This window comes from Paramisgurnus dabryanus, chromosome 13, assembly GCF_030506205.2.
Source record: "Paramisgurnus dabryanus chromosome 13, PD_genome_1.1, whole genome shotgun sequence".
In the NCBI taxonomy this organism is placed as follows: domain Eukaryota; kingdom Metazoa; phylum Chordata; class Actinopteri; order Cypriniformes; family Cobitidae; genus Paramisgurnus; species Paramisgurnus dabryanus.
This window is the reverse complement of record NC_133349.1, coordinates 11,312,289-11,338,165: the sequence shown is the minus strand read 5'-3', so window position 1 is coordinate 11,338,165 and position 25,877 is coordinate 11,312,289. Positions and strand designations below refer to the sequence as shown.

Sequence of the window (25,877 nt, the reverse complement as noted above, 5' to 3'; positions counted from 1 at the left end):
TTTCTAAATTTAGAATAATAGTAAATTTCACAAAAATAGAATAACAGAAATGTACATGGAACGAAAACTAAACCCATCCAAAATAATTATCAGTGTTATGTGTATAGTGTTGCAAAAATCGTATATGCAAGCCCACTTGGTTGACGACTGTATCTAATTTCAATTATTTCGATGTATTTTTACTGCGACCACAATTAAAGTACAATAAATAACTCAGGTGTTAATTCCTAAACACTTTATTGTATTTTTTTAGTCACTTTAGTTTCAACATATTATAAAAAGCGGAATTATTATCATAGGAGCCTGTTTTGGTGGTACAACCAATGTATCAATATAATATTTAATAACGTGATAACAAATAAACTGTATTAATTTTATTAATAATAAAGGTCTTCAATGATGAATGTGATGCGTTTCTGGTTTCTGCAACATCACGCGCACGTTGATCACGTGTCTCCCTCTCCCCTGCTCGTGTACTGACACCCCCTCCCGCATATCAACATTACAGCATCACTTCAGTGATATATCGGCTCCGCATCGCAACAATACTCCAGGCGTTAATGTAATTATTAGTAAAGCAGTATTTATAAGCACAGTGCAGGTTAGCAATGGTACAGATGACCGGATGATGATGACCATGGAAACAGATGCGTAAATAATAGCATCCATGCCGAATGGTAAGCAGCAACACACAATACCACACATTTTTGCTTTTGGCTTTTCCTAGAGTTTGAAAGCTTTGTTGCTTTTTTTTTGTTTATATGCGATGTATACCGTTTGTGTACAAGATAATACAATGTCAGTATATTGCCATGGTTAAAAGGGTGCTTTATTTTGGGGGTGGTGTGGATGTTAAATGTTGTTGTGCTGTTAACTGTACTGTACAATATTAAAGTGGGTCATCATATAATTGATTTGTGCTATATTTTCTTTGTTTACTTGTCTGTGCTCAATCCAATATTCTGTTTCTTCCCCTGTCTTTCACCTAAGACAACAATCTGAAGATGTGATGATTCCCAGAACCCAACCCTGTCAAAAGACAACAGTGCCATCATGAATTTTTCATCAATAGTCTTATTTATGCCTCTATTCTGGATCAGAGGTGAGGAAACATTTTTTCAATCCACACTGCCATTCAGGATCATATCTGTCAATCAACAAGATTGTAAAATAACAAGAAGCAATGTAATATCCAGTTTGATTATTCTGCAACCCTGGTATACTGCTTAAAGGTTAACATATCATCTTATATTAGTCTCTTAATCCTTTTGTTGATGCAGCTTCGGGACAGTGCTGGCAGGCCGCAACCTATTCAGAGAGTGTGGTGTCACCGGAGCTGAGGAGCAGCAGTATCTTGCGGGTTCCAGAAGTGTCGTCTTTGGCCCAGTGTGCAGGAGCCTGCTGTGATCTCCCGGGCTGCGACCTGGCTTGGTTTTTTGAACGCCGCTGTTATGTGCTAAGTTGCCAGCGCAAAGAGAACTGCCAGCCGAAGCAGAGACCCGGTGCTGACTCTCTCTTGGCTTTCCTGCAACGTGGGCCTCCACAGACATTGGTTCTGCAGTCTTTAGTGCGGGAAGACTCTTTTCCTAACCACTGGCAACCTCTGCCCAGGCACAGGGGCTCAGAAGATCCAATGAAGGACCTTGCCTTGTTGGAAGATATTCAGAATTTGGACAGCAACGATGCAGAGTATGCTGAGAGTTTTCGAAGTTTAGAAGACAAAAGAGTTGATGGTGTTGAAGCAAGGAATGGTGGGACACTAGAACACGAGGAGCGCCCAGGACTATATGATTGGCCAGTTCTTCAAGGAAAAGAAGAATTCAACCAATCAGAGGCAGAGATAGTTGGGGGAGAACTGACAACACTGCGGGGGGACCCATTGGAAAGTAGCACCTTATCCCCAAGCAACTTACCTGAATTGAGAAATGAAAGCAAATCGTCTCTTATTGAAGCAGAACCCACTGTTTCACCTTTGTTGACTACTATACTCAGCCTAAGGGTGAGTGTTGGCTAAACATTCTTACTTATTTTTTCAGATGGTGGAAAAACCTGTTTTGCAGATTACAGAAATTACCATGTTATTATAATCCAAAAAAAATTTGTCCAGACACTAATGGTCAATAGTTTGACCATTTGCTTTATGTCTAATGGTGATGTAGACTTTTTAAAATGTATGGTAATGCGGCTGTTCTGTTATAAACAGTTGCCAGTTCATAATCATTATCTGATAGTCTTGAGGTCAGTGGCAGCTCGTGACTGCTCTTCCGAGGGGCGCAAATTCAAAATGTGTGTTCGGAGTGTCATGTGTGTTGCTCGTGTTTTCAAAATATGTGTTTGTTGCATCATGTGAACCATGTGCATCACGTGTTTTGTCAAAATAAGTGCCTGCTGCACACGCGTCAAAACCGTTTACGATAAAAGAGACGCTCACGTTCACAAAACGCACGCAAGACACTCCCTTGACAGTAAACTCTGATTACGCATGAGATTATGCGAGTATCTGGCAAACGCGAGCGTCTCTTTTATCATAAACCCTTTAGACGCGTCTGCAGCAGGCACTAATTTTGACAAGACACGTGAAGCACACAGGTTCACTCGACGCGCTGAACACATATTTTGAAATAATGAACCACACACATGACGGGCGACATACAGGTTGTGATGAACTTCGCATCCTGCGCCCTCGAAAAAAGAAGTCACCGGCCGCCACTGCTTGAGTTTATATTATAATATTGTGATGTCATTAGGAAATGTGGCGCAGATGTACTCACACTCTCCGTGGCCAAATGTTAAATTAGTCACAGACAATCTGCTGTGTCAAATCTTTGTATAAAGAACGCATTATCATTGGCAGGATCATTCAATTTTTCCTGTGCAATTTATTTGTCTACTGCACTTTTCTTATTAAAGGTTAAAGAAGACCCTGAGAACATTATGTCTGTTAGTACTGAGCCCAACTCGTTTCAAGATATCAACACGGAGCCCCTGAAGTTTAGCACACTTGCTAGTTCCTTCACTACTCAGCCCAGCAATGAGCCCACATCACAGATGATCTCAGAAGAGCCAGGTACAACTACAACAATATAACAGCAATAGCATTTCTGTGCTGTATTATGAAAAATCAATTAAGTCTTTTTGCCCAATAAAAATATTTAAGTATCCTTAAACCCATTTGTGGCCGGTGACTTATTTTTTGAGGTCGCACGATGCGAAACTCGTCACAACATGTATGTAGCCCGTAATGTGTGTTGCTTGTCATTTCAAAATAAGTGTTCGGCGCGTCATGTGAACCATGTGCATAATGGATCTTGTCAAAATAAGTGCCTGCTGCACACGCGTCAAAAGGGTTTATGATAAAAGTGAGGCTTGTGTATGCTAGTTGAATCAGAATTTACTGTTAAATAAAATCTTTTGAGTATTTTGTGAACGTGAGCGTCTCTTTTATCATAAAACCTTTTGACGCATGTGCAGCAGGCACGTATTTTGACAAAGCGCATGATGCGCATGGGTCACATGACACAACGAACGCATTTTTGAAATTACGAGCAACACACATGACACTCATATTGAATATGCGGCCCTTGGAAGAGAAAGCACCAGGCAGCCACCACTGCTTAAAACGCAATAAGTTTACAATCAATTTACTTTTAGGTATGAAAGCGGTTACTGGTTACTTATATACATGTTTGTGCCTAAAGGGTCCACGTTAGTACCTCAGATGTACAAATTGGTACCAAAAATGGTACATATTAGAACCCTTTAAAGGGGACAGAGAATGAAAAACCATTTTTACCTTGTCTTTGTTGAATAATGGTAGTCTACCCGCGTTCACGAACATACAAAAAGTGCTAAACATGCTAAACATCTCAGTCTCATAGAAATTCCTCTTTTAGAAATGTCAGCCAGAAAACGGCCCAATCTGAGAAACTGATGCTTATGACATCACAGGCAACTCACTGCCCCTCCACTTTAAAATAATTGGCTACATTTTTTGAGTGGCAGCAAATCAGCCAATCAGTAATGAGATTGCAAGTTAAGCCAGTAGGGGGAGACAAATAGGTGCAAAACCACTTGTTTAAAATCCCCCACCCTAATAGAGCTATCTGAGAGAGGTTTTTAGGAAGCTTCTAAGGCATTACAGACCCAAACAAAAAAATGTTTGTTTACATGTCACATCACAGAACAAGGATAAATACCCCGTTCAATCATTCTATGTCACCTTTAAAGGGCACCGTCCCAGTTTCAGCTTTTGAACCTTTTTCTGCGAGTGTAGAGCACTGTAAATTGTATTGTAAATAGCTTTGGATAAAAGGGTCGTGTTGTTTTAAGAATTCATTAATGTGCATTCTGAAACAGGGTTTAAACATGTGGTTGGATAAAATATGGAGAGATCCAAATGTTGGGTTAAATTAAAAATCCAGATCCAAAAATCCATATTCAAACCTACAAAGTGCAACCCAGTTCATTAAACCCAGTAGTTGGGTTTGCCAATATTGCACCCGATCATTGGTTGAAAACAACCCAATATTTTAGACTGTAGTATGACTTAGTGAGGTTTTCAGTTTTGCAATGTGGTAAAAACAAAAAATGTAAAACTTAAAGGTGCAATGTGGGACCTCAGGAGGATCTATTGTAAGGTGACCAGATTTTTAAAATGAAAACCGGGGACATTTCCTAGTTAAAGGCACACAAGGCAAGTCTGAGTATTATTTCTCTACTAGCTCCCCCTAGTGTCTGGGAGTAAATGCTTTCTACATCTGAGACTTTACAAGACTGAAGGACACCGGGTCGGATACAGCGAACTTGCAAGTGGGGTATTCTTCCTACAGACGGTAGGGGCGGGCGAGAGAGTCTTCATTCGTCATGTAATGAATCATTTAACCATATACCGACTTACGAAGATGATTTATTAACATAAAAATGCTGCCTTGTGTCCCTTTAAATGGTCAAAATATCATTAAAATCTCATTTGTTGTTATCTATGACTTTTTATTGTTGTGGGTTTCTCTGCAAAAAATGACTTCTTACTTAATTGTATTTTAATTGTCTTATAATTGTCTTATTTTCAGTACAAATATCTAAAAAATCTTAAATCAAGATGCATTTTCTTGATAAGCAAAATCTAGCTTTAAGACAAAAAATAAATTTAAGTGAATTTGTGCTTAAAACATGCAAACAATTATTTTTCTTGAATTAAGTAGTGGTAGATTTTTTTGCTTGTTTTAAGCACAAATTTGATATTTTGGTCTATAAATTTGATTTATATTCTTAGGTCATTTTGCCATCAAGAAAATGCATCTTGCCTTAAGAATTTTTTTATATTTGTACTGAAAACAAGAGAAAAATACTAATAAGAAAGTCATTTTTTGCAGTGTTTCTAATTCAATTAATTGAACAATTTATGTATCCTAAAAATCTATTTTTTCCCGTTTTTTACAAAAGAGACATACCCCATCAAAAATGACTTCTAAGGTACTACTTCAGCTGATTTCATAACATTGTAAACGTGAAGAACAGAAGGAATAGTGCAAAATGTAAACATATTTAGCCTACACAAAACAAATGCTCCGTAACATACTGTGATCAGTTCACTTCATTGGTTTATAATTTTAATTTAACATGAGTATTTAGTACCTTAAGCCACCATAACTTTAGCTGTTTTCATATCTTATGATAACTTGATTGATGATTATGACGCTTTCTCGTGTGTCTCGTAGTAAATTCTTCATGCTAAATCAGTGGCATGCGCAAGTAATACGCAGCTCGCGGCACGCTCTGCTGGTGAAAATAATCATTACATGATTGCTCCGGTCTGGTACTACAAACGCTATGTTGATCGGGTTTTTCAGTGCATTTGCTGGTTGTTTTGGACATGCTGTAAAACGGGGACATTTCCAGGGACAGCTTCAGTCGGGGACAGAACACCAAAAAAACGGGACTGGCCCCGGAAAACGGGGACGTCTGGTCACCTTAATCTATTGACAGAAATGCAATATAACTATATTATTAGTGGTGTACAAAGACCATAATTAATTAATTAACTGTATTGTTTTTATTATCTTAAAATTAGCCATTATCTACATAAGTTGCGTGTCCCGTTACATGATGGAAGTCACTGCCATGTTTCTACAGTAGCCCTAAACCAGTGGTCACCAATCCTGTTCCTGGAAATTCTTCTTTCCTGCAGAGTTTGCATCCAACCCCAATCAAACACACCTGAACCTGCTAATCAAGCTTTTCACGCGACCTAAGAATAAGAGGCAGGTGTGCTGAAGCAGGGTTGGATCTAAAGTATGCATTAGGGTAGATCTCCAGGAACAGGGTTGGTGACCAATGCAGGTTTTCTGTCCCTATGTTGACTCAGACAACGACATGTTTGTTATGTGGCAGCTACACAGCAAAATCTCCAGTGTTAAATCTACACCTACCGTAGCTTTTCTTTGCATTTTGAAATCGAGGTTGGTTGGCCCACATTGGACCTTTAAGATACATGTTACCTTTGAGAAATGTGGACAAAAATTTAAATAAAACTTCAAGATTGATGAAATGCAAATGAAAGAGATTCTTTTCACTGATTCATTCTCATTGTTCAGTGAGAACCCTGAATGTGTCCATTGGAGACCCCATGGAAGTAAAGCTGCCTCTTAACACTGTTGAGTTGACAGCTTCAGTCAGTCCAGAAGACACTGCAGGTGTGCTTTTATAAAACTCTGCCTTTGTGTGACAGCATTCTGAATTATGCCGAATTACAATTTGAATAATTTCCCTTCTTTTTTAGAGGCTCCTTACACGTACGACTGGAGTTTAGTCGGTTTCCCAGATGGACATTATGGAGTGATAGAGGGGCGGCACAACAAGTCTGTCAAACTTTCAGAAGTGAGACTCAAGTCACTTTCATAATTATAATGATCATTTAGATCATGAGATAAAACGTTCTTTTCTAAAAAAAATATTTTTTTAAACATTTTGCAGCTTATTGTGGGTGTCTATGTTGTTAGAGTGGTTGTAAGGGGAAAGCAAGTATATGGAGAAAGTGTTTTGAACTTCACTGTACATCCTGGTACGTGACAACCTCTTTCAGTCATATTTGAAATTTTTGTCAAGTACAACAACAGGCCAGATTTACCTTTCTCTACAGCAGTGAATGTAAACATGCCTCCTAAAGCCATCACTTTGCCCGAGAGCCAAGATGTGCTTCTCCAGACTGACTCGGTTTTCATCATCAATGGCAGCCGTATGTAGCAGCTTCTCACCTTTTCTTTTACTAAACCCTACTTATAGATTCAAATATGTCACACATATGTCTGTGAAATCCAGGCTAAAGTCTCATAATCTACTTATGAGATCAGGAGAATCAAAGTTTGATTTCACTCATTGATTTCACATTGATTTTAGTCTTTGACATGGACTTACTCATTCAATATTAAAGGAAAACACCACCGTTTTTCAATGTTTTACCATGTTCTTACCTCAACTTAGACAAATTAATACTTACCTATCTTTTTTCAATGCACAATGTACACTTAATCTTTGTACAGTGCGTCATGAATGTGTTAGCACTTTGACCTCGGCGCGCAGTAACATCATCACTCCTGACTACTCTCTCTCTCGCTCAAACTTCCGTCAATATAACTACGCCCAAGTTGAAGTGCTGCAAACTAAGTGCTCTTCCGCCATACAATATAGTTCTGATTTTTATCCGCTTAAAAAATGGCCACACTTTATTTTGTGCCAACATACTTACTCGTGTAACTACTCATTTAACAGTCTTTAAATAACAAAGATTAAGTGTACGCATTGAAAAAAGATAGGTATGTATTAATTTGTCTAAGTTGAGGTAAGAACATAGTAAAATATTGAAAAACTGTGGTGTTTTCCAGAGAGCTTGGATGATGATGGGATTGTCAGTTATCTGTGGGAGAAGGTGAATGGCCCTCTATGGGAACCTGAGGGACCAGTTGACACACCTGTTCTGCTGTTAAAGAACCTTTCACCTGGTGAATACACCTTCAGGTACGGGCTTAGCTCTTGTCTTTAACACCCTATATATTATATAGAGCACATATGTAATATATCAGATGATCCAGCACACTACAGATGTTTATACTAATATTGCACCAGTTTGTCTTAGAAATCTCTGAGACAGTCACTGATGCTGTTACAATTACACTTTTTTTAGATATTGTGTCTGAATACACTACTGAAGTCAGATCTTGTGGTTACTGTAATTTCCAGTCTTCACTTTTCTACGTTTTGCTTTCTCAGAAATTGATGTCTGTCTCTGATGATTGGTTCATCTGGGATGTTTTTTCAGTTAGCTTGACTGTCCTGATTTTTGGCCTACATTAGGTTGACAGTGTCTGATTCTGATGGGCAGACTGACTCCAGCACTTCCACCGTAAGGGTCAGCAGTCCAAAAGATGACCCTCCTAAAGCCCGAGCAGGTCATGATCAGGTCATCACTCTGCCTCTCAACCACCTCACCCTGTTGGGTAACCAGAGCACAGATGACAATGGCATTATGAGCTTCTTCTGGACTCTACATCCCAGCAGCCCAAACCAAGAGGTTACCATGCAGGTAATTCGATTGTAACTTTCATTCAGACTTTTTTCATAGTTCAATTTTAAAGGGATAGTTCACTCAAAAATAAAAATTCTGTCATCATTTACTCAGAAACGGATTCCTCAAAATATCTTTATGTTCAGCATTTTTTATTACATTTTATTTACATTTTGAAGTTTCGCACTAGCTTACGTGTGCAGGTACCACTGAATTCTTAAGGCAAAAGTCTTCTTGATCAGCTTTAAATATAACACTAGTGTAGACAGTAGTTATGATGTTCAGTTGATGTTTTGTATATTTTCAGGGTGTGAAGTCACAATTTTTGCAGCTCTCTGACCTCCAGGAGGGTCGGTATACATTTCAGCTGACGGTCACTGACTCCATAGGTCAACAGGACTCAGACGCCCTTTCAGTCACTGTCCTACCTGGTATCACACTGTGTATATGAGTACAAACACATACCCACACAAAATTCATTATAATTATGGTAGAAAGTGTAAAAATAAAAAAACTACTCATACTGTATAACATATATTTGATTGTGTGGTAGCAAACAGCCCACCAGTCGCAATAACAGGACCAGACATGCAGTTCATTCTCCCAGTCTCCAGCATCACATTGAATGGGAGTGGCAGTGTTGATGATCATGCTATCAGAAGCTACCAATGGGAGATGATCAGGTATTGGTTCACAATGGCATAACAATGTTTCTAGGTCAGTTTTATACAAGAAGATATACAAATAATGCAGTTAATTCCAGAATAATTATGGTATATAAAGCCATTCATCCAATACAGAGATATAAATTTTGCTTAAATTCGCCCAGCCCTAAATCAGATTCGTGTTTTTAGCTAGCTCTTGACATTTTTCTGTACAATGTGCATGAGCTGGTTGCTTGAGATTAGCCGAGAGCCTTAGAAATGTCTACTTATTTGACAAATAAGCAAATCGGTGTTAGATAAATTTATATAAACACACTGAAACACGGTGAAGGATGTGATAAAGCTTAATAATGTACCAATACCGTTCTCCTCTCCTTACATATAACTGTGAAGTGGCCCTTCGGGCTTAAAGATGAAGGATGCTAACAAACCGGTTGCTATAGTGACGGGACTTAGAGCTGGGAATTACAAGTTCAAGCTGACAGTAAAAGATGAGCAGGAAGCAACAGACAGCGCAATACTGACCATTGCCATTAAAGAAGGTGAGCAGAATCATGCATTAGAAAAACATCTCACAAACAATGAGGTTCAAGTCTTCCACAACAATTGTCCGATTCCCGATTTCCTTTGGTGTGTAAACTGTGTTTTAGTACATGTTAACAATATGCAAAAGGTGCAAACCCCAAAGTAAACGATGACGCGAGTTATAATCTCCAACGTAAATATATTTTCTTGGACTACAACAAACACACGGATTGTAGGCAACAGTTTACTTCCTGGGATTGGTGACGTAGAGAAGACCGACATTATCATAATTCCTGCCCCTACGGACTCACAGCCTGTAAGTTAACTCCTGTTAGCAACCGAATCTTTCAAACATGGTAAGGAGCGACAATTTCGCTGACGTCAGAGGTATTCAGGCCAATCACAATGTACAGATTAGCTGGCCAATCAGGGACACAGAGCTTTCCAAATCCGTGCTTTTCAGAAATCTGGAGCTACAAAAATCTACAGTATGTGGAAAATAATGTGTTTTTAACCATGAACCATGCAAACACATTGTATTATACCAAATACACAAAATAACTTTGTTTTTAGCAATGTAAATCGGTGCTCTTTAAAGTAAAAGTTTAAACTTTTCACTAAATTATTATATGATACAACAGTTCTTTCGGGGTTCTCAAATCTGATTGGTCGAGAGTGTTTCTATCATTTCACCACTGGTCGTTTTAGAATTTCTTGCTTTTGTTAAGTGCGAAAAAAACTCACACATGAAAGCATGATATATACACACTTTCATAAGCAATTATTGTGTTAAGCATCTTTTGCAGCGATTTTTGTGTGAGCATATCAGTGAACACCCCTGACCACTCGGTGAGTTTCACGTCTTTATAAACGAAAGTTTAATGCATTTTAGGAAGGATTGTTCCAGTGCACCTATGCACCCATTGTAGAGGTGGGGGCTGATACAACAGAAACCGGAAAATTCTCGGGCCAGCACCATATGTCCACATTTCAGTCAAAACCGTTCTATTTCATCATAAACAATCTGAAAACAGGGCTTTAAGTGTTAAATAACGCACTTGTCCTTTAAATTCACAGCCAAAAGTCTACCATTGGTTGCCCATGCAAGCGGCAGTCACACACTGACTTTGCCCAAGAACTCACTGGTGCTGAGGGGCTCCGTGTCCAACAGTGGAGCAGCCAATGTGTCTTTTCTGTGGGTCCGAGATGAACAAAGTCCTGCTGCAGGGGTAAGTCAGATGATTGAGTGTTTTCTTGAGTATTTAACAGGGCTCCAGACTGCCACCAAATGGTGGCATTTTGCCACCAAAATTTGAGAGTGTGCCACTGAATTTTACATCCAGTCGCACGTGCGACCAGTAAATTTGAACTTTTTTTTGGATGTGACGCTGAATTTAAAACAGAACATTGTACTTTCTGCATCTATCATCAAAGTATTTATTAGTAATACAGTGTATTACTTAGTAGAAATGTGAATATTTGGTTAGCATGTTGATTTATGCTATGTGCCCCTAAATTTTCTGGTTGCGCCCCTAAAATTTTCAGTTGGGGGCCACTGTGCTCCTAGTGAAAAAAGTTAGTCTGGGGCCCTGTTTAGGTCAGACAAACTTTTAACAATTTGTCTTCAGGTTAAAGAACAATTTTGTATAGTGTGGACATTTTGTTGATGGATATTTTAAATGTGTCCAGCTTAATGATGCATTATAATATTATAGTTGCAATAAAAAATCTCTTAATAGGGAGTCATTTTAAATGCTATTAAGTGGTTTAAATATTATTTCTTTTCAATTCCACCATTTTAAAAATTCTAACCAGTTTGAGGTTCCCCCTTCGAAATTCATTCCTGTGACTCCATCCCCCTGCGTTCCCCCCTATTTTCATCAGTAGTGACTTTTACCTGACAGTCTCTCTTTCTGTCTCACTGAGAGCAGGATGTGTTATATGGTTCAGATCACGAGGCCTTCCTTTACCTGGCCAACCTGGTAGAGGGAACATACCTGTTTCAACTCCGGGTCACTGATGCTCAGGGCCGCTCAAGCACGGCCACAGCTACCATAGAAGTGCGACCTGGTAAGATTTATTAGCAGACTGTTGCCAGATATTTATGATTCGCCATTTAAGTAGTATCTGCTAACGATACTGCATATACAGGACAATTTAGTCATATTTAAAAGTACAACCATAGAATATGCGGTTGTGTGAGTTTAAATCCATTAATATGTGTGTGCAGATCCACGTGAACGAGAGGAGGTGGAGCTTGAGCTCCAGGTGGGCGTGGCTCAGGTCAGTCAGCAGCAGAAGGACACAGTGGTGAGACAGCTGGCCGCTCTACTGCATGTTCTGGATTCAGACATTGCATTGAAGGGCCTGCACGGACAGTCAGACATCAGGTACTACCTGCATCCAAACAAAGCTGTCTACAATTTACTTATTGTCCCAAACTGCTCATGTAGATGCAACTGTAGTAGCAGTGAACCAAACATCTAGATGTGCTATCTGTGTTTAGCACAGTATTTAGGTTCTCAGTTCAAGGTGCTGATGGAACCCTCCCGGGTCCTAAACTTGCCCGGCTCCTAAGAAACCAGCTGTTACATGAAAAGACAGATTTTTTACTCTTCAAAGTCCTGCGAGTGGACACAGTCAGTGAGTCATTTAATACGTTACATAAACAGAAAAAAAATAATTAATTCTATGAATTAAGTTTAATGCACACATCCTGAATACGTACAGTGTGCTTATTGCTGTGTTCTGGACGTGGCGAGTGTGACCCTATTACAAAGAGCTGTTCCTGTGACCCTCTCTGGATGGAGAACCCCATTCGCCGTTTCCTTGACGACAACGGGAGCAACTGCGGTACGTGTGTCTTCATCTGTTTATCGCACAATGAATAAGACAAATGCATCAATGTCTGAATGCAAAACATATGAACTATGGACTAATGTAAAAAAAAATACATTTTGCTGCTTTCATGAAAGATTGATAGCTTATCTTTGGTCTCTCCTGTCTGCAGATTGGAGCGTGTTGTATGTCACCATCTCTTGTTTAGTGACAGTCATTTTCCTCTTGTCGGTCAGCTGGGTTTGCATCTGCTGCTGTAAAAGGTGCTTAATATCTCTGAAGATCTGGGCCCGTATTCATAAAGATTCTAAGAGTCCTCTCAGAAAACTCTTAATTTAGCTTAAAAACTTTTACATAGGAGTCTTATCTTAAGAGCTATTCGGTACTGATCTGAGAGCAACTCAGTACATTTAAATTTTCTGGCCTCTTATTGCTACCTGTCCCAACTTTTTTTGGAATGTGTAGCTCTCATGAAATCCAAAATGAGCCAATATTTGGCATGACATTTCAAAATGTCTCACTTTCAACATTTGATATGTTATCTATATTCTATTGTATATAAAATATAAGTTTATGAGATTAGTAAATTATTCCATTCCTTTTTTACTCACAATTTCTACAGTGTCCCAACTTTTTCTGATTTGGGGTTGTATAAATGAGATGGTTATGTAATTTGGTCTTGAAACAATTTGATGAGAAATATTTAGCTTTGCATCGAAATGTGACTTTAACTGCAGGTTTTGGTGCTTTGGCAACTTTGAGCAATTTGAGTTTTCACAAAGATTTACACTTTCGTAAAAGTCTTATTGCCCCGGTTTTATTCATATTGTGAATGTGGTGTGTTTTTTTTCATAAATTTACATCAGATTACAATTTTTAAAAAATTGTCCACGTTTGTTCATGTGCGTCCAATGTTGTATCTATAAATTTGCTTTGCATATTTTGGTTTAGAGGGAGACGCACAAAAGTAAGGAAGAAAACGAAGTATACAATACTAGACAACATGGATGAGCAGGAAAGAATGGAGCTCCAACCAAAGTATAGTAAGTTCCAGGGGCCTCATGTATAAAGCATGCGTACGCACAAAACAAGGCTGGAAACGTGCGTACGCCAGTTCCCACGCAAAGGTTGTGATTTATAAAAAAACAAACTTGATGGGAGAATGGGCTTGCAGGGTGGGATATTAGGATGATTCATGTACGCACACTTGCAGGTGATCTGTGATTTATAAAGGGAACATTGCTTTGTTTTATAAGTCCTCATAATTTTTGGTGTATGCCATTTTTGGCTTTTGTGCGTAAGTAGGCTTTTAGTAAGAATCCTACGAATAGTTTTATACATGAGGCCCCTGATCTGGTGCCTCATTTATAAAGCCTGCATAGGCATAAATGTGATCATAAAGTGTGCATACACAATACACCACAGTAAAGTTCATATTTATAAAAAGCATTTATATTTATAAAAAAGTGCTTAGTGCAATGATATTAATTAGGCATCATTTACAAGGGGATCTGAAACTGTTAAGCTGCGGCAGATTTTATGATTAATACATTTCACATCTAAATAAGAGGCATAAATGCATTTTTTTTTTTTGCGTTTGTCCATTCTATGAATCACACATACGTACTCTGAGAAATGATTGTAAGATCAAATTTCAATGCATCATTTTATAAATGACATCCCCTGATTTCTCACCAACCCTGTTTTAAAGGATTAGTCCATTTTCTTAAAAAAATCTGATAATTTACTCACCACTATGTCATCCAAAATGTTGATGTCTTTCTTTGTTCAATCGAGAAGAAATTATGTTTTTTGAGGAAATCATTCCAGGATTTTTCTCATTTTAATGGACTTTAATGGACCCCAACACTTAACATTTTTAATGCAGTTTAAAATTGCAGTTTCAAAGGACTTTAAACAATCTCAAACGAGGCATAAGGGGTCTTATATAGCAAAACAATTGTCATTTTTGCCAAGAAAAATAAAAAAGATGCACTTTTAAACCACAACTTCTAGTCTTCCTTGCGCTTCCTCCAGCGCGACCTCACGTAATTACGTCATCACGTTAAGAGGTCATGGATGACGTATCGAAACTACGCCCCAGTGTTTACAAGTGTGGAGAAAGAGGACTGTTCCGACGTTGTTGTATGTTGAATGATACTAACTAATGTCTTTGTGTCAGTTTATTGTTTAAAATGGTTCACAAATGTGCATTTCACATATGTAACACGTGACCTTTTGACGTCATTACGCAATTACGTGAGGTCGCGCTGGCTCGTCAAACAGCCATAGCAAGATGAGAAGTTGTGGTTTAAAAGTGCATTTTTTTTATTTTTCTTGCCAAAAATGACAATCGTTTCGCTAGATAAGAACTTTGAAACTGCCATTTTAAACTACATTAAAACTGTTAAGTGTTGGGGTCCATTAAAGTCCATTAAAATGAGAAAAATCCTGGAATGTTTCTCAAAAAAACATAATTTCCTTGACTGAACAAAGAAAGACATCTTTTTTATGACACACATTTTGGATGACATAGTGGTGAATAAATTATCTGGATTTTATTTATGAAAATGGACTAATCCTTTAAGATAACATCCCATGTGAGTATCTCCTTGGAGGCATTTTTAAGGGATATTTAATGACAAAAATAGCATGTGTTGTGTGTGGCATTTACATGTTTGCGCTTGTCCTCTCTAGACATCAAACACAGGAGCACAGAGCACAACTCCAGCTTGATGATGTCAGAATCAGAACTGGACAGCGAGCAGGAAAATATTTTCAACCACACAAGAGCCGGTAAAGCCAGTTACAGAGCCAACGGAGAGCTCCGAAACAGAGACGTTCTCAACCTCTGACCAGTGGAAGGTTAAGCTCCAGGTGAAAAGTTTTTTAGGGTGGACTTGGATCAGGACATTACAAGGGCAGAGTGGAATATTCCAGTTTACAAAACTGGCAGACTACTGAATGCAATGTCTAAATGTATAAATTGCCACTGCACTGGTTTGCTGAATGATACATTTTGACTTTCCTAAGTGCCGATGGCATATTCAGTTTGAATTTAAGCTGTGCATTACAATCGCGATGCCCCTTATATGTGCGTAATAACGCTTGTATGTTCAGTGATGCTGTGCAAACAGTTAGCATCTGTCTTGATTTTTTTATCAGTGTTTTTGCTTCACAGAAACATTTTGGGGATAAATTGCATTTAACTCAGGCATAGAAAGGAAATTTTTTTAAGGTAAGCCAAAATGCCCTTTTCTTTATGCAAAAAAGTTTTATTTAAAGCTGCAATCCGTAACTCTGGCCTCTATATCGCCATCTCTGTTTGAAATATAAAATTGCAGCTATTTGTGGAGTGAAGTTCTGTGCGTGTATTGTTGTGCTTCGCCCCGCTACTCTTTGCGGATGAATGTGATGTCTTTAACAGATGATTCCCTAGATGTAAATATGTCAGTTTATTTATATGCTGTTCAGCAGATAATTGTCTTTTGAAACTTTACAGATTAAAGGGATAGTTCGGCCAAAAATGATATTAAACCCATGATTTACTCACCCCCAAGCTGTCTGAGTTGCATATGTCCATCGTTTTTCAGACAAACACATTTTCGGATATTTTAGAAAATGTTTTAGATCTTTCAGTTGATTAAATGTATTGTTACGGGGTCCACGACCTTCAAGTCCAAAAAAAGTGCGTCCATCCTTCACAAAATAAATCCAAACGGCTCCAGGATGATAAACAAAGGTCTTCTGAGGGTAATCCGCACGGTGTTGTTGTAGAAATATCCATATTTAAAACTTTATTAACGTAAATAAATACCTTCCGGTAGCGCCGCCATCTTAGACTCCTCTGTATTCAGGAGAGAGTATTAGCGTAGTGTACGCACTTTTCTTAGTGACGTTTGACAAATTCGGAGGGCGGGGGCACAGGGCAGCAGCAGAATAGCCTCTGTAGGCTGCGTAAGCTCTCATCCTGAATGCGGACGCGACTAAGATGGCGGCGCTACCAAAAGGTAGTTATTTACGTTAATAAAGTTTTCTTTATTAACAACCAAAAATTTTTTTATGGATTGCAGCTTTAAAAATATTTTGTTAATCAATGTTGTGTGGCCGATTGACAACAAGTCTTTACTCATTATTTGCTGGTATTGTCGAATGATGGCATTTAAATCTGCTACATTTCAGATGTTTGGTTTTATAGCCTAAAATGTTTGCTTATTCTGAAACCGCAATAGAAGCCATTTAGGTACAAAACCTATTTCATTACAAACATTATTGTTGTCACGTCTCAACAAGAAGACATTTTGTTTTAACTATAAAAATTGTGTCAAAAATAAAATCGTGGCGCTACACAGAGACAAACTTTTTTCTTTAGAGAGAAGCCCTTTTGTTTTTATACTTTTGTGGTTCTTTGTAAGATTCAGCGATCTGGGGCTGGTTGCATAAACAGTGCAGGTAAGTAAAGACTGTGTCTTAAGAACTAGTCTGACCAACTAACAATTAGTTAGGGCTAATCAGGCTTATCTCAGATTTAAATTAGATCAGTCTACATTTTTATGCAACAAAAATTGATGACTAATCTAAACAGTTTAGTGCGGCAACAAGAGATCATTTTAATCTCTCCTTTAAGTGTGTGTTAATTCAATAAATAGACTTCAGAAATATTATAGTACACCAAACAAATATGTTTATTTATATTCAATTATTATTTACAATTTAAAAATATAAACATTAATACCTAACAAAATTACATTGGCACCCGGGAAATCATCTGACTATGAATGTAAGTTTAGACAGTCTAAACCTGGATAGACAACCTGTACGTGTACATCTTTTGACAAGACACATGATGTACATAGGATCACTCGACCCGCAGAACACATATTTTGAAATTACGAACACACACACATGACAAGCTACATACATGTTGGGATGAACTTCGTATTGAGCGCCCTCGAAAAAATAAGTCACCGGCCCCAACTGCTTATTACAGTCGATGCTTTAATATTTTAACATTTTTAAAATATAAAAATAGAGTACTCGTATCAAGTTCAACATTTTCAGCAATGCATTTACCACCATCAGCCTGTAAGTAAGAACCATCGCTAGTAAGATGTCATTGGCAGATAGTTCAAATGCATTATTATGTAATAAATTTGATTTCCTTAAAGGTGACATAGAATGATTGAACGGGGTATTTATCCTTGTTCTGTGATGTGACATGTAGACAAAAATTTTTTTTGTTTGGGTCTGTAATGCCTAAGAAGCTTCCTAAAAACCTCTCTCAGATAGCTCTATTAGGGTGGGGGATTTTAAACAAGTGGTTTTGCACCTATTTGGCTCCCCCTACTGGCTTAACTTGCAATCTCATTACTGATTGGCTGACTTTGCTGCCACTCAAAAAAATGTAGCCAATTATTATAAAGTGGAGGGGCAGTGAGATGCCTGTGATGTCATAAGCATCAGTTTTTCAGATTGGGCTGTTTTCTGGCTGACATTTCTAAAAGAGGAATTTCTATGAGACTGAGATGTTTAGCATGTCTAGAACTTTTTGTATGTTCGTGAATGCTGGTAGACTACCATTATTCAACAAAGACAAGGTAAAAATGGTTTTTCATTCTCTGTCCCCTTTAACATAATTTTTTTTCAAGTACCTTATTATCATTGGGCTTTATTCATGAAACACAAGCACAACCAATTTCTCTTGTAAATTGTTTAATAAAACATTGCAGAAGAGTGATAAATTGTTTCATGAGTAAGGCCCATTGTGCACACTGGTAATGTCAAACCTGTTTGGCGAAGGATGTGTTTCTGCAACTTAAACCCTAACATACATGACATACATAGATTTAGTTATAATCGGACATTTGTACACCAACAGCTTTACCTGATCCGATGAAAGTTATAAACGCGCATAAACCCTATTTCTTAAACTGCCCAAGTGTTAGCTAATTTTCTGGTTGAATACATCATTTGTGCTTTTGATTTTTCATTGGATCCACCCATAGCAACAAAATGGTGCGTCCTTAATCCCAAGTCTACTTTTTTATTTTCTTTAGTGCCATGAATTAGCTATATGCATCTTATTTCAGAACTAGGTTATAACAATCAGCTATTAAAAACTAAATCTCAAGGAAGATAACACTGACAATAAGATATTTGATGGACGGAGAGAATTTAAGTTCTCAAAGATGGCTGCCTGGGTTCACAGCATTTTTGGGATTGGTCTGGCTCAGTATTTTACTGTAAAACTTGCCTTAGACGGTAATAACTGTAGCTTGGGCATTCAAGAAGCAAGTCCCCCAAAACATATGTACTTCACATCCAAATACTCATCCACTCCGTATTTGGAGCCCTCTCTTCCCAGTCCAGACTGTTTAATTCCACCAAAAGGAGCTTCTGTGGCAGAGATCAAACCTTCATTGACCCCCACCATGCCCACCTCCATCTGCTCAGCCACTCGCCAGATCTGAGCGATGTCTTGAGAGTAAAAGTAACCTGTGGAAATGAAACAGATGTAAATGTGGTTGAACTTTTGCTTAATTTTAAATGGTACTGATAATAAATGACAAGGAAGATGAGAAATCCACTGCAAAGTCAACACAGTCATGCCAATGAAACAAATGCATTTGGGAAGTACACCGATTTTAAAGGAAAAGTTAGAAAACACACCTGCTAAACCAACTTGTGAAGCATTGGCAATGTCAAGTGCCTCCTGTTCTGTGTTAAACCTGGTGAAGAAAAACACAGTCAGCGACTGGTAGAGAGGTCAAAAACTTTTGAATCATTTAGAGAAACATGTTGCCCGTTAAAACTTATTTACAACAATATGCAATCTAACACCAGACATTTTTACATTTTAGTCAAGTTTCTAGAATTCGCGTCAAATCCTGTTTGGTGATAGTTTCTATGCACTACAGTTTTTATAAACCATTATCCGTTTCACATCTCTAATGTGCAGTCTAAACCGAGCTAAGTCATAAACGGATTATGCATCAATATGAATTTATCTCATAAAATAAATGCTTACTTAACAACAGGAACAAGGGGTCCAAAAGTCTCCTCCCGCATACAGAGCATATCAGTGGTCACGTTAGACATGAGGGTGGGCTGCATGAAGGAACCTTCCAGTCTCTTTCCACCTCTAACTATAACAGCACCCTGAGCCACAGCATCTGCAATCTGGCTTTCCACCTACAACAACCAAAAGCTGATCAGGAATATCCAAGTGAGCGTTTGTGCACATTCATGTCAATTGTTGTGTTTGCGCACACTGGATTCTCAGTCACTGCGTTTAATGTTTTTAGTAAGACACCTTCTCTGCGGCGCGGTTATTGATAAGCGGTCCCTGCGTGGTGGTGGGCTCGGAGCCGTGGCCGACCCTCAGCTCTGCGTCCATGGCCTTTCCCAGCTTCTCTACAAATAAGTCATGGATTCCACTCTGCACTAGGAAGCGGTTGGAGCAGACACAGGTCTACGGAGAGATGAGTACAAGTCAAAGCCTAATAATAAATATCTTAATATACTTGATGAGGTAATATAAGATAATAAGAATATATCCACATGCAGGGTTATCATTAAAAAAATTCAATACATAGGAAATCACATCATAATGGTCACTATTAATAGTTTGATTCATGCATTAATATAATGAATTGTATAATAATTCACTTCAAAAACAATGTGTTCTAGTCAAAATTCATCCAAATATTTTGGTTAATATAGTTGATATGAAAGAACTCACCTGGCCCGAGTTCCTGAATTTGGAGGCCATCGCCCCTGCCACAGCTTTGTCTACATCAGCACTGTCAAATACAATAAAGGGTGCGTGACCTCCCAGCTCCATGGACACCCTTTTGACAGTTCCTGCAGCATGTTTAAGCAGTATCTGAAAAAAAAAAAAGGTTGATTCATGAAAAAATATTTAGATTTATTGCATGGCAAAGAGGGCACATTTCAACATTAGATACCAGCACATGTACATAGAAACAAAGGATTAGATTTTTTTACCTTGCCAGTGGGTGTGGAGCCAGTGAATGAGATTTTGGCCACCAGAGGGTCAGTGCAGAGCACCTCTCCCACACCAGGGGTCTTTTCTCTTGAGCAAGGCACTACGTTTATCACTCCTGGAGGAATGCCGGCCTCAACTGAAAGCTAGATAGAAACGAGAAGCATTTATTTATATCAATAATCTAGCAGACTGTCTAAATTTATGACAAGCTTAAATTACTTTTAATTTCTTAAAGACTGTACACAATAATTACGTTTAATAGATGGTCTTTAAAACAGACAGACCTCAGCGAGGGCCAATGCAGAGAGAGGCGTGTCCTCAGCCGGCTTGATTACAACAGTGCATCCCACTGCCAGTGCCGCACCCACTTTTCTGGTTATCATGGCACTGGGGAAATTCCACTGTAATAAAAGAAAAGTTGGCAGTTTTAGTTTAGTCCATTAATCTGCAGCTAACACAGCTTAATGATAACATGCAGCTTAATGATGTCATCAGCTCTCACAGGTGTAATGATAGAAGCCACTCCCACTGGTTGTTTGACTATTACGATCTTGCGGTCCTTGGCTGATGATGGCACAACGTCCCCATAAACACGTCTTGCTTCTTCTGAAAACCACTCTAGAAAGGCAGCAGAGTACGCAATCTCTCCTAGAGACTCCTTCATGGGTTTTCCCTATATGCACATCATGACACAAATGAATACTTGCATGAATCTGTTCGTCCTCATACAAATTTAAACAAACCTGGATTGCATTTAACTATGTGTTTGGATTAATGAGATTTTGAATGAAATCATATACATTACGTACACATTCTGCTGTGATCAGCTTGGCAAGATCTTCCTTGTGCTGAGTGATCAGATCAAACCATTTTCGCAACAAAATGCTTCTTTCCTGTAAAACCATACATATAAATACATTTAAGATCCCAAATAATAGAATTTTATATTACATAAAATTATTACAGTGCAATTACAACCATTTAAGTACCATGTATCAAGTAACCACATCTTGAACATTGGGGGGACCAAAATATCCAGGGCTTTGCATGTATATTAAAAATAACAAAGTTTCTTATTATGGGGGGGGGCATGTCCCCCTCAATGTATAATGTGTGAACGGCCCTGCCATGTATATGTATCAGGTTAAATTACCCATCATCAGAATAACAACAGAAATCATCACAGTAATTCTAATGGAATTAATGGTTATAAGATTGTTATTGGTCTAAGTGGTCGTACTGGTAATGTTTTTGGTTCTATTGGTGGGATGTTTTCTGTTGGATGGGAACCAATAAAACACAAATAAATTAACGATGAGCGTTCCTTTGGGGTTACTATTGCCTATGGTTACAATTGTAATTTATTGATCTGCAATAATCTGCAAGGCATACTATCCGCCTGCATGATATTCTGCATAATAAACTCACTTTAGCTGTGTGATCCTTCCACGTGTGAAACGCTTTGTATGCAGCACTGACAGCATTTTGGGCTTCTTTGGTACCGCAGTCTGACACCCTGACGATCTCTTCTCCTGTGGCTGGATCTAACACGGGGAATGTGGACGCAGCTGACACCCAGCGCCCGTCTATGAAGCCTTCAGTCCGGAGGAGCCGCGCTGAAATGTCGAGACTGTATCGCCGATGCAGCATGCTGCTGGGTAGACAGGAGAACATCTGCCGAAGAACACACCGACCTCCTGAAAGATATAAACTCCCCATGGCGAGTAACACGTCTTGTTATGATTAGGAGAAAACCGTGTTGCAGTTTTTGCTGTTTGTTGTTCTCGCGTGCAGCAGGCCTAATAACAACGGACGTTCGACTTCATGAGACGCTGCGCAGACTGATCTGCGTACTGCATCACTGTGCCGCGAGAGCGATTCAGAAGCACTATTTTGAATCGCTCTCGCGAAATTGTGATGTCATACGCCGTTCAATATGCGCAGCGGCCCATAGAATCAAACATACCGAGGCTCTGTGCGGCGGTCCCATTAAACACGCATCATTTTACAACAGTAATTTGCCTTTTAGATTGTGCTATCGACAATTAGATATCAAGAACAACCGTACAGCCAAACTATTTTCCACAGTCTATGTAAAGAGCGCTATTTAAAACGGTAAATGCATGACTAATTTGCATGTTACGTAACTGTTTGCACTTTACTCACTGGAAATACAGAACATACACGAGAAGGCACTTCAAGGCAGCCCGTAGATCTTGAAACGGGGGCGGAAAACTCCAAAAAGGACACGCCTATCACAAACCCAACCCATACTGTTTTTATTATGGGAAATTATGGACATTTGAGTGCATTTACAAAGATGGTACATAATAAATCTAATTGTGACTGCTATTTAGTACTAATAATAGTCCACTACGTGGACAGTAAAGTAAAGTAAAATTCAAATTGGGATGCAGAATGGCTTGGTAAACAAAGTCAAGCAAACAAATGTAACAATTCAGTTTGAACCCAGACATTTTGCTCTGCTAATCCACTGTAAATGTTTTTTTGTTTTTTTTTTATTATTTTAGACTCCAAAAGCCTGATTTATCCAAAATAATGTTTAGCTGGTATTGTACAGTGTGTTCAAAACATATTTCAATCATAAACCATATATTAACAGTCATGCTAACATAAAATAGTTGTGATAAAAGCTGGCATATATACCAACTCCTGATACAAGCAATTAAAATGAACTCAGCCAGTAATAAAAAACAACTGGTGATGTTTAACAAATGTATTTATTTATATAAAACAAACAAAATAATGATATTGTTACAGTAAGAGAATAGAAATAAGGTTTTTTAGAGTATAGCACTAGAAGACCCTCGAGCAAAAAATGATGCTCCTTTTTCATGGACTTTAAAATGAAAGATTTTTCTTTGGTTGTACATGGCATCTTCCCTCCATCTCCACCACACCTCCAACTGGAAAAACAATCTCCGATTAATATAGATTTATTTATTAGTTCGAGTGACTTTAACATGATAGCACACCTGTCCATGTATGTCCCTGCAATATCCTGTGGGCAGTCCCTCTACATGTAGTGCCAAGCCGCACTGATGAATTAGTCCTCTCTGGAGCAGGTTTGAATCTTCATCATCATCTAATTCCTCCTCCTCACATCTCACCAGAATGACCATATTTCCCTGGACATTCACAGTTACAGTTAATATATCTTAATCATGCCTGACTAAGGTTGTAAAACATTGTATTATTAAGAAGATATTTGCAATGTGGCACTTTTAGAAGGATATTTGGCAGTAATGCAATATAATATACATAACTATATTTTCCCACTGTCGGACATCGGGGGCAGATAATATCCTACCAATCAAAAGTGGCTGCTTATTTTGAATTGGGTTACAATGACAACAGTACTGCAGTTTGTATGCTCTGCAATTCTAGGATTTCATAACATAATACTTTTCATAAGAATTAAAAAAATCTAAACTATTGGTATCTCTCTGTATCTGTAAATGTCAAATATCGGAATCTGCACAGATTTTTTTTATCTGTGCATCCATAAATGAAATTGTTTTGTTGTTTCCAAGCTATAAGAGTGCACAGGACCTGTTCTTGTTTTTCATACAGGCATTGATGAAGCGTATTCCACATTCAGACTCACCTGTAACTCAGAACAGATGGTGGCTTGGCAGTAGAGGCTAAAGTCTAGTATTGCTCCAGCACTGACACCTAAACTAAGGAGTACGCTCAGATCATCTATGATTAATACTGGAGGACCCCACGTTTCACCATCTTCACTCTGACGGACAGAACTTTCCACAAATTTGAAAAGACATTCCAGTCCAGCACCCGGGGACCTAGATAAACAAAAAAAGCTATAGTAAGACAAATCTTTTTCTTAAAAATCTCATTTATCAGTATACAAGGGGAAAAATGTGCTATATATGCCTGAGATAATTCAAAGGTTGTATCTTCTGGCTGGTGTCTTCTTGTAATACAACTCCAATAGAGTCCTTTAATCCTTCAAGAAAGACTAGCTGCCCCTTCTCCCTTGCCTGGGTCAGATTGACACCCTGCACAGTAACACATGACCATCAATAAGCATTATTACATAATTTAATACTCTGAGCTAATGTTATCTTATACTATTGTTGATTATTATTTCGTTTATGTTTTTACTCCTAATATAATTTTTTTAAATGTGAAATTAAATCATTCTTATAAATTAGGAATGAACATTAACCAATATAACAAATTCTGCAAAGGTATTGGACTTACCAGCCTCTGACTGACAGCACTGTAGTGGCTAAAGGACTGCACGAGACCCAAAAAGCACACCTTACAACCAGCTAAACAAACACATAAGTTAGTTAAAGTTTTACAACAATTTTTATTCCGGCAAAATACCCCTTAATATGTAGGTCACTTACCACGTAAGTAGAAGGACAGATAGTGATGAATGAGAAATGAAGCATCAGCTTGTCTGTCAGATAGCAAGATGAAGTCACCCTATAAGTGCAAATAGTACGCATTTATTCCTACTCTATGACATTTAGTAAGTTTCGTGTCAAAAGATGTATGATTAAAAAATTACCGATCTGAAATTGTTTGGGCTGGTATTAAGAATACTGTTCAACTCTGGAAACATGTCTGCAAGATGATTAAAATCCTGCCAGTCAAAAGTTGAGCAGGCCCTACTAACTTTACGTTAAGGCATGCTGTTGATAAAAGTAACAAGATAAGTTACGTTTGTAAAGAAAACACGTTTACAAAAAAGTGGACGTTTTACTTACAAAGGTATGTTGAACAAACACCAAGTTAAACAGATAAAAACCAGCGACACCGTAGCCGATTAAAAACGAGCATTTAAACTATTTTAATGGTTTTAAATTTCCCTCAAAGGTCTCTGAAAATGTCGCTAAATGTTTAAATTTTAAATAAAGGTAAAGAATCCCTTGCTGTCAACAGTCTCGAAAGCGTCGTTTGCGCTACATTGGTTTTGGCTAGATGGGATACAGCTACGCCCTAAATCTCGCGAGATGTTAGGTTTAGGGTTATGTTTGGGGGTAGGATTAGGATAAAAACAGCGGTTCTGGCTGAATGGGATACAGCTACAACCTAAATACCGTGAAATATTGGGATTATGGTTAGGTTTGGGGTAGGTTTACGATAAAAATAGCGCTCATCCGGCGACATTTAACGAGATTTTGTCCGTTGCTGTATACTTTCTACCCAAAACTCGCTACATCACTCAACGTGGGTACGGATGCCGCATAAGGACAATCTTCACGCTATGCTCGTTTCAGTACGAAGT

At 38.3% G+C, this 25,877-nt stretch overlaps 3 protein-coding genes across 8 annotated transcripts; 1 reads left to right on the top strand and 2 right to left on the bottom strand.

Moving 5' to 3' along the window:
- Window positions 1-460: 460 nt before the first annotated feature.
- On the top strand, window positions 461-18,047 carry kiaa0319 (KIAA0319 ortholog). 3 transcript variants are annotated; one of them, XM_065298484.2, is made up of 21 exons: window positions 463-677; window positions 991-1,102; window positions 1,281-1,999; window positions 2,911-3,067; window positions 6,594-6,692; window positions 6,779-6,876; window positions 6,973-7,060; window positions 7,139-7,234; window positions 7,881-8,013; window positions 8,350-8,578; window positions 8,868-9,003; window positions 9,114-9,243; window positions 9,619-9,767; window positions 10,828-10,979; window positions 11,682-11,820; window positions 11,981-12,140; window positions 12,257-12,393; window positions 12,481-12,603; window positions 12,761-12,851; window positions 13,540-13,631; window positions 15,286-18,047. In XM_065298484.2, exons 2-21 carry the CDS (start codon window positions 1,054-1,056, stop codon window positions 15,441-15,443), a joined length of 3,135 nt encoding a protein of 1,044 aa, XP_065154556.1. In that variant the 5' UTR covers window positions 463-677; window positions 991-1,053; the 3' UTR covers window positions 15,444-18,047. The 3 variants fall into 3 exon arrangements, with proteins under 3 accessions (XP_065154558.1, XP_065154557.1, XP_065154556.1); XM_065298485.2 differs by lacking the exon at window positions 6,594-6,692 and having other exon boundaries at window positions 462-677; XM_065298486.2 differs by lacking the exons at window positions 12,481-12,603; window positions 12,761-12,851; window positions 13,540-13,631; window positions 15,286-18,047 and having other exon boundaries at window positions 461-677; window positions 12,262-12,393.
- On the bottom strand, window positions 17,323-22,848 carry aldh5a1 (aldehyde dehydrogenase 5 family, member A1 (succinate-semialdehyde dehydrogenase)). Of its 3 annotated transcripts, none has more exons than XM_065298488.2 (11): window positions 22,763-22,848; window positions 22,025-22,293; window positions 21,406-21,489; window positions 21,099-21,269; window positions 20,881-20,997; window positions 20,596-20,739; window positions 20,330-20,473; window positions 19,901-20,059; window positions 19,616-19,779; window positions 19,258-19,316; window positions 17,323-19,083 (listed from the first exon to the last, which is right to left on the bottom strand). In XM_065298488.2, exons 1-11 carry the CDS (start codon window positions 22,776-22,778, stop codon window positions 18,872-18,874), a joined length of 1,539 nt encoding a protein of 512 aa, XP_065154560.1. In that variant the 5' UTR covers window positions 22,779-22,848; the 3' UTR covers window positions 17,323-18,871. The 3 variants fall into 3 exon arrangements, with proteins under 3 accessions (XP_065154560.1, XP_065154559.1, XP_065154561.1); XM_065298489.2 differs by having other exon boundaries at window positions 17,324-19,083; window positions 22,025-22,307; window positions 22,763-22,834; XM_065298487.2 differs by lacking the exon at window positions 22,763-22,848 and having other exon boundaries at window positions 22,025-22,731.
- A 470-nt stretch (window positions 22,849-23,318) lies between these two features.
- Window positions 23,319-25,561, bottom strand: elp6 (elongator acetyltransferase complex subunit 6). 2 transcript variants are annotated; one of them, XM_065298495.2, is made up of 8 exons: window positions 25,357-25,561; window positions 25,158-25,281; window positions 24,994-25,072; window positions 24,842-24,912; window positions 24,512-24,636; window positions 24,225-24,420; window positions 23,593-23,745; window positions 23,319-23,523 (listed from the first exon to the last, which is right to left on the bottom strand). In XM_065298495.2, exons 2-8 carry the CDS (start codon window positions 25,209-25,211, stop codon window positions 23,401-23,403), a joined length of 801 nt encoding a protein of 266 aa, XP_065154567.1. In that variant the 5' UTR covers window positions 25,212-25,281; window positions 25,357-25,561; the 3' UTR covers window positions 23,319-23,400. The 2 variants fall into 2 exon arrangements, with proteins under 2 accessions (XP_065154567.1, XP_065154568.1); XM_065298496.2 differs by lacking the exon at window positions 25,357-25,561 and having other exon boundaries at window positions 25,158-25,342.
- Window positions 25,562-25,877: the final 316 nt, after the last annotated feature.

What these genes read in the sequence shown, in the direction of transcription:
- kiaa0319 (XM_065298484.2), top strand. Translation starts at nt 1,054, where the DNA reads ATGAATTTTTCATCAATAGTCTTATTTATGCCTCTATTCTGGATCAGA. An exon ending in CTACTATACTCAGCCTAAGG is followed by an intron (nt 2,000 to 2,910) that starts GTGAGTGTTGGC and finishes TTCTTATTAAAG; the next exon opens with GTTAAAGAAGACCCTGAGAA. An exon ending in AGTCTGTCAAACTTTCAGAA is followed by an intron (nt 6,877 to 6,972) that starts GTGAGACTCAAG and finishes AACATTTTGCAG; the next exon opens with CTTATTGTGGGTGTCTATGT.
- aldh5a1 (XM_065298487.2), bottom strand. Translation starts at nt 22,315, where the DNA reads ATGGGGAGTTTATATCTTTCAGGAGGTCGGTGTGTTCTTCGGCAGATG. An exon ending in CCCCTTGTTCCTGTTGTTAA is followed by an intron (nt 19,317 to 19,615) that starts GTAAGCATTTAT and finishes TTTCTTCACCAG; the next exon opens with GTTTAACACAGAACAGGAGG. An exon ending in TTCACAAGTTGGTTTAGCAG is followed by an intron (nt 19,084 to 19,257) that starts GTGTGTTTTCTA and finishes TCATTTCCACAG; the next exon opens with GTTACTTTTACTCTCAAGAC.
- elp6 (XM_065298495.2), bottom strand. Translation starts at nt 25,211, where the DNA reads ATGTTTCCAGAGTTGAACAGTATTCTTAATACCAGCCCAAACAATTTC. An exon ending in GCCCAAACAATTTCAGATCG is followed by an intron (nt 25,073 to 25,157) that starts GTAATTTTTTAA and finishes TTGCACTTATAG; the next exon opens with GGTGACTTCATCTTGCTATC. An exon ending in CCATCTGTTCTGAGTTACAG is followed by an intron (nt 23,746 to 24,224) that starts GTGAGTCTGAAT and finishes GTGAATGTCCAG; the next exon opens with GGAAATATGGTCATTCTGGT.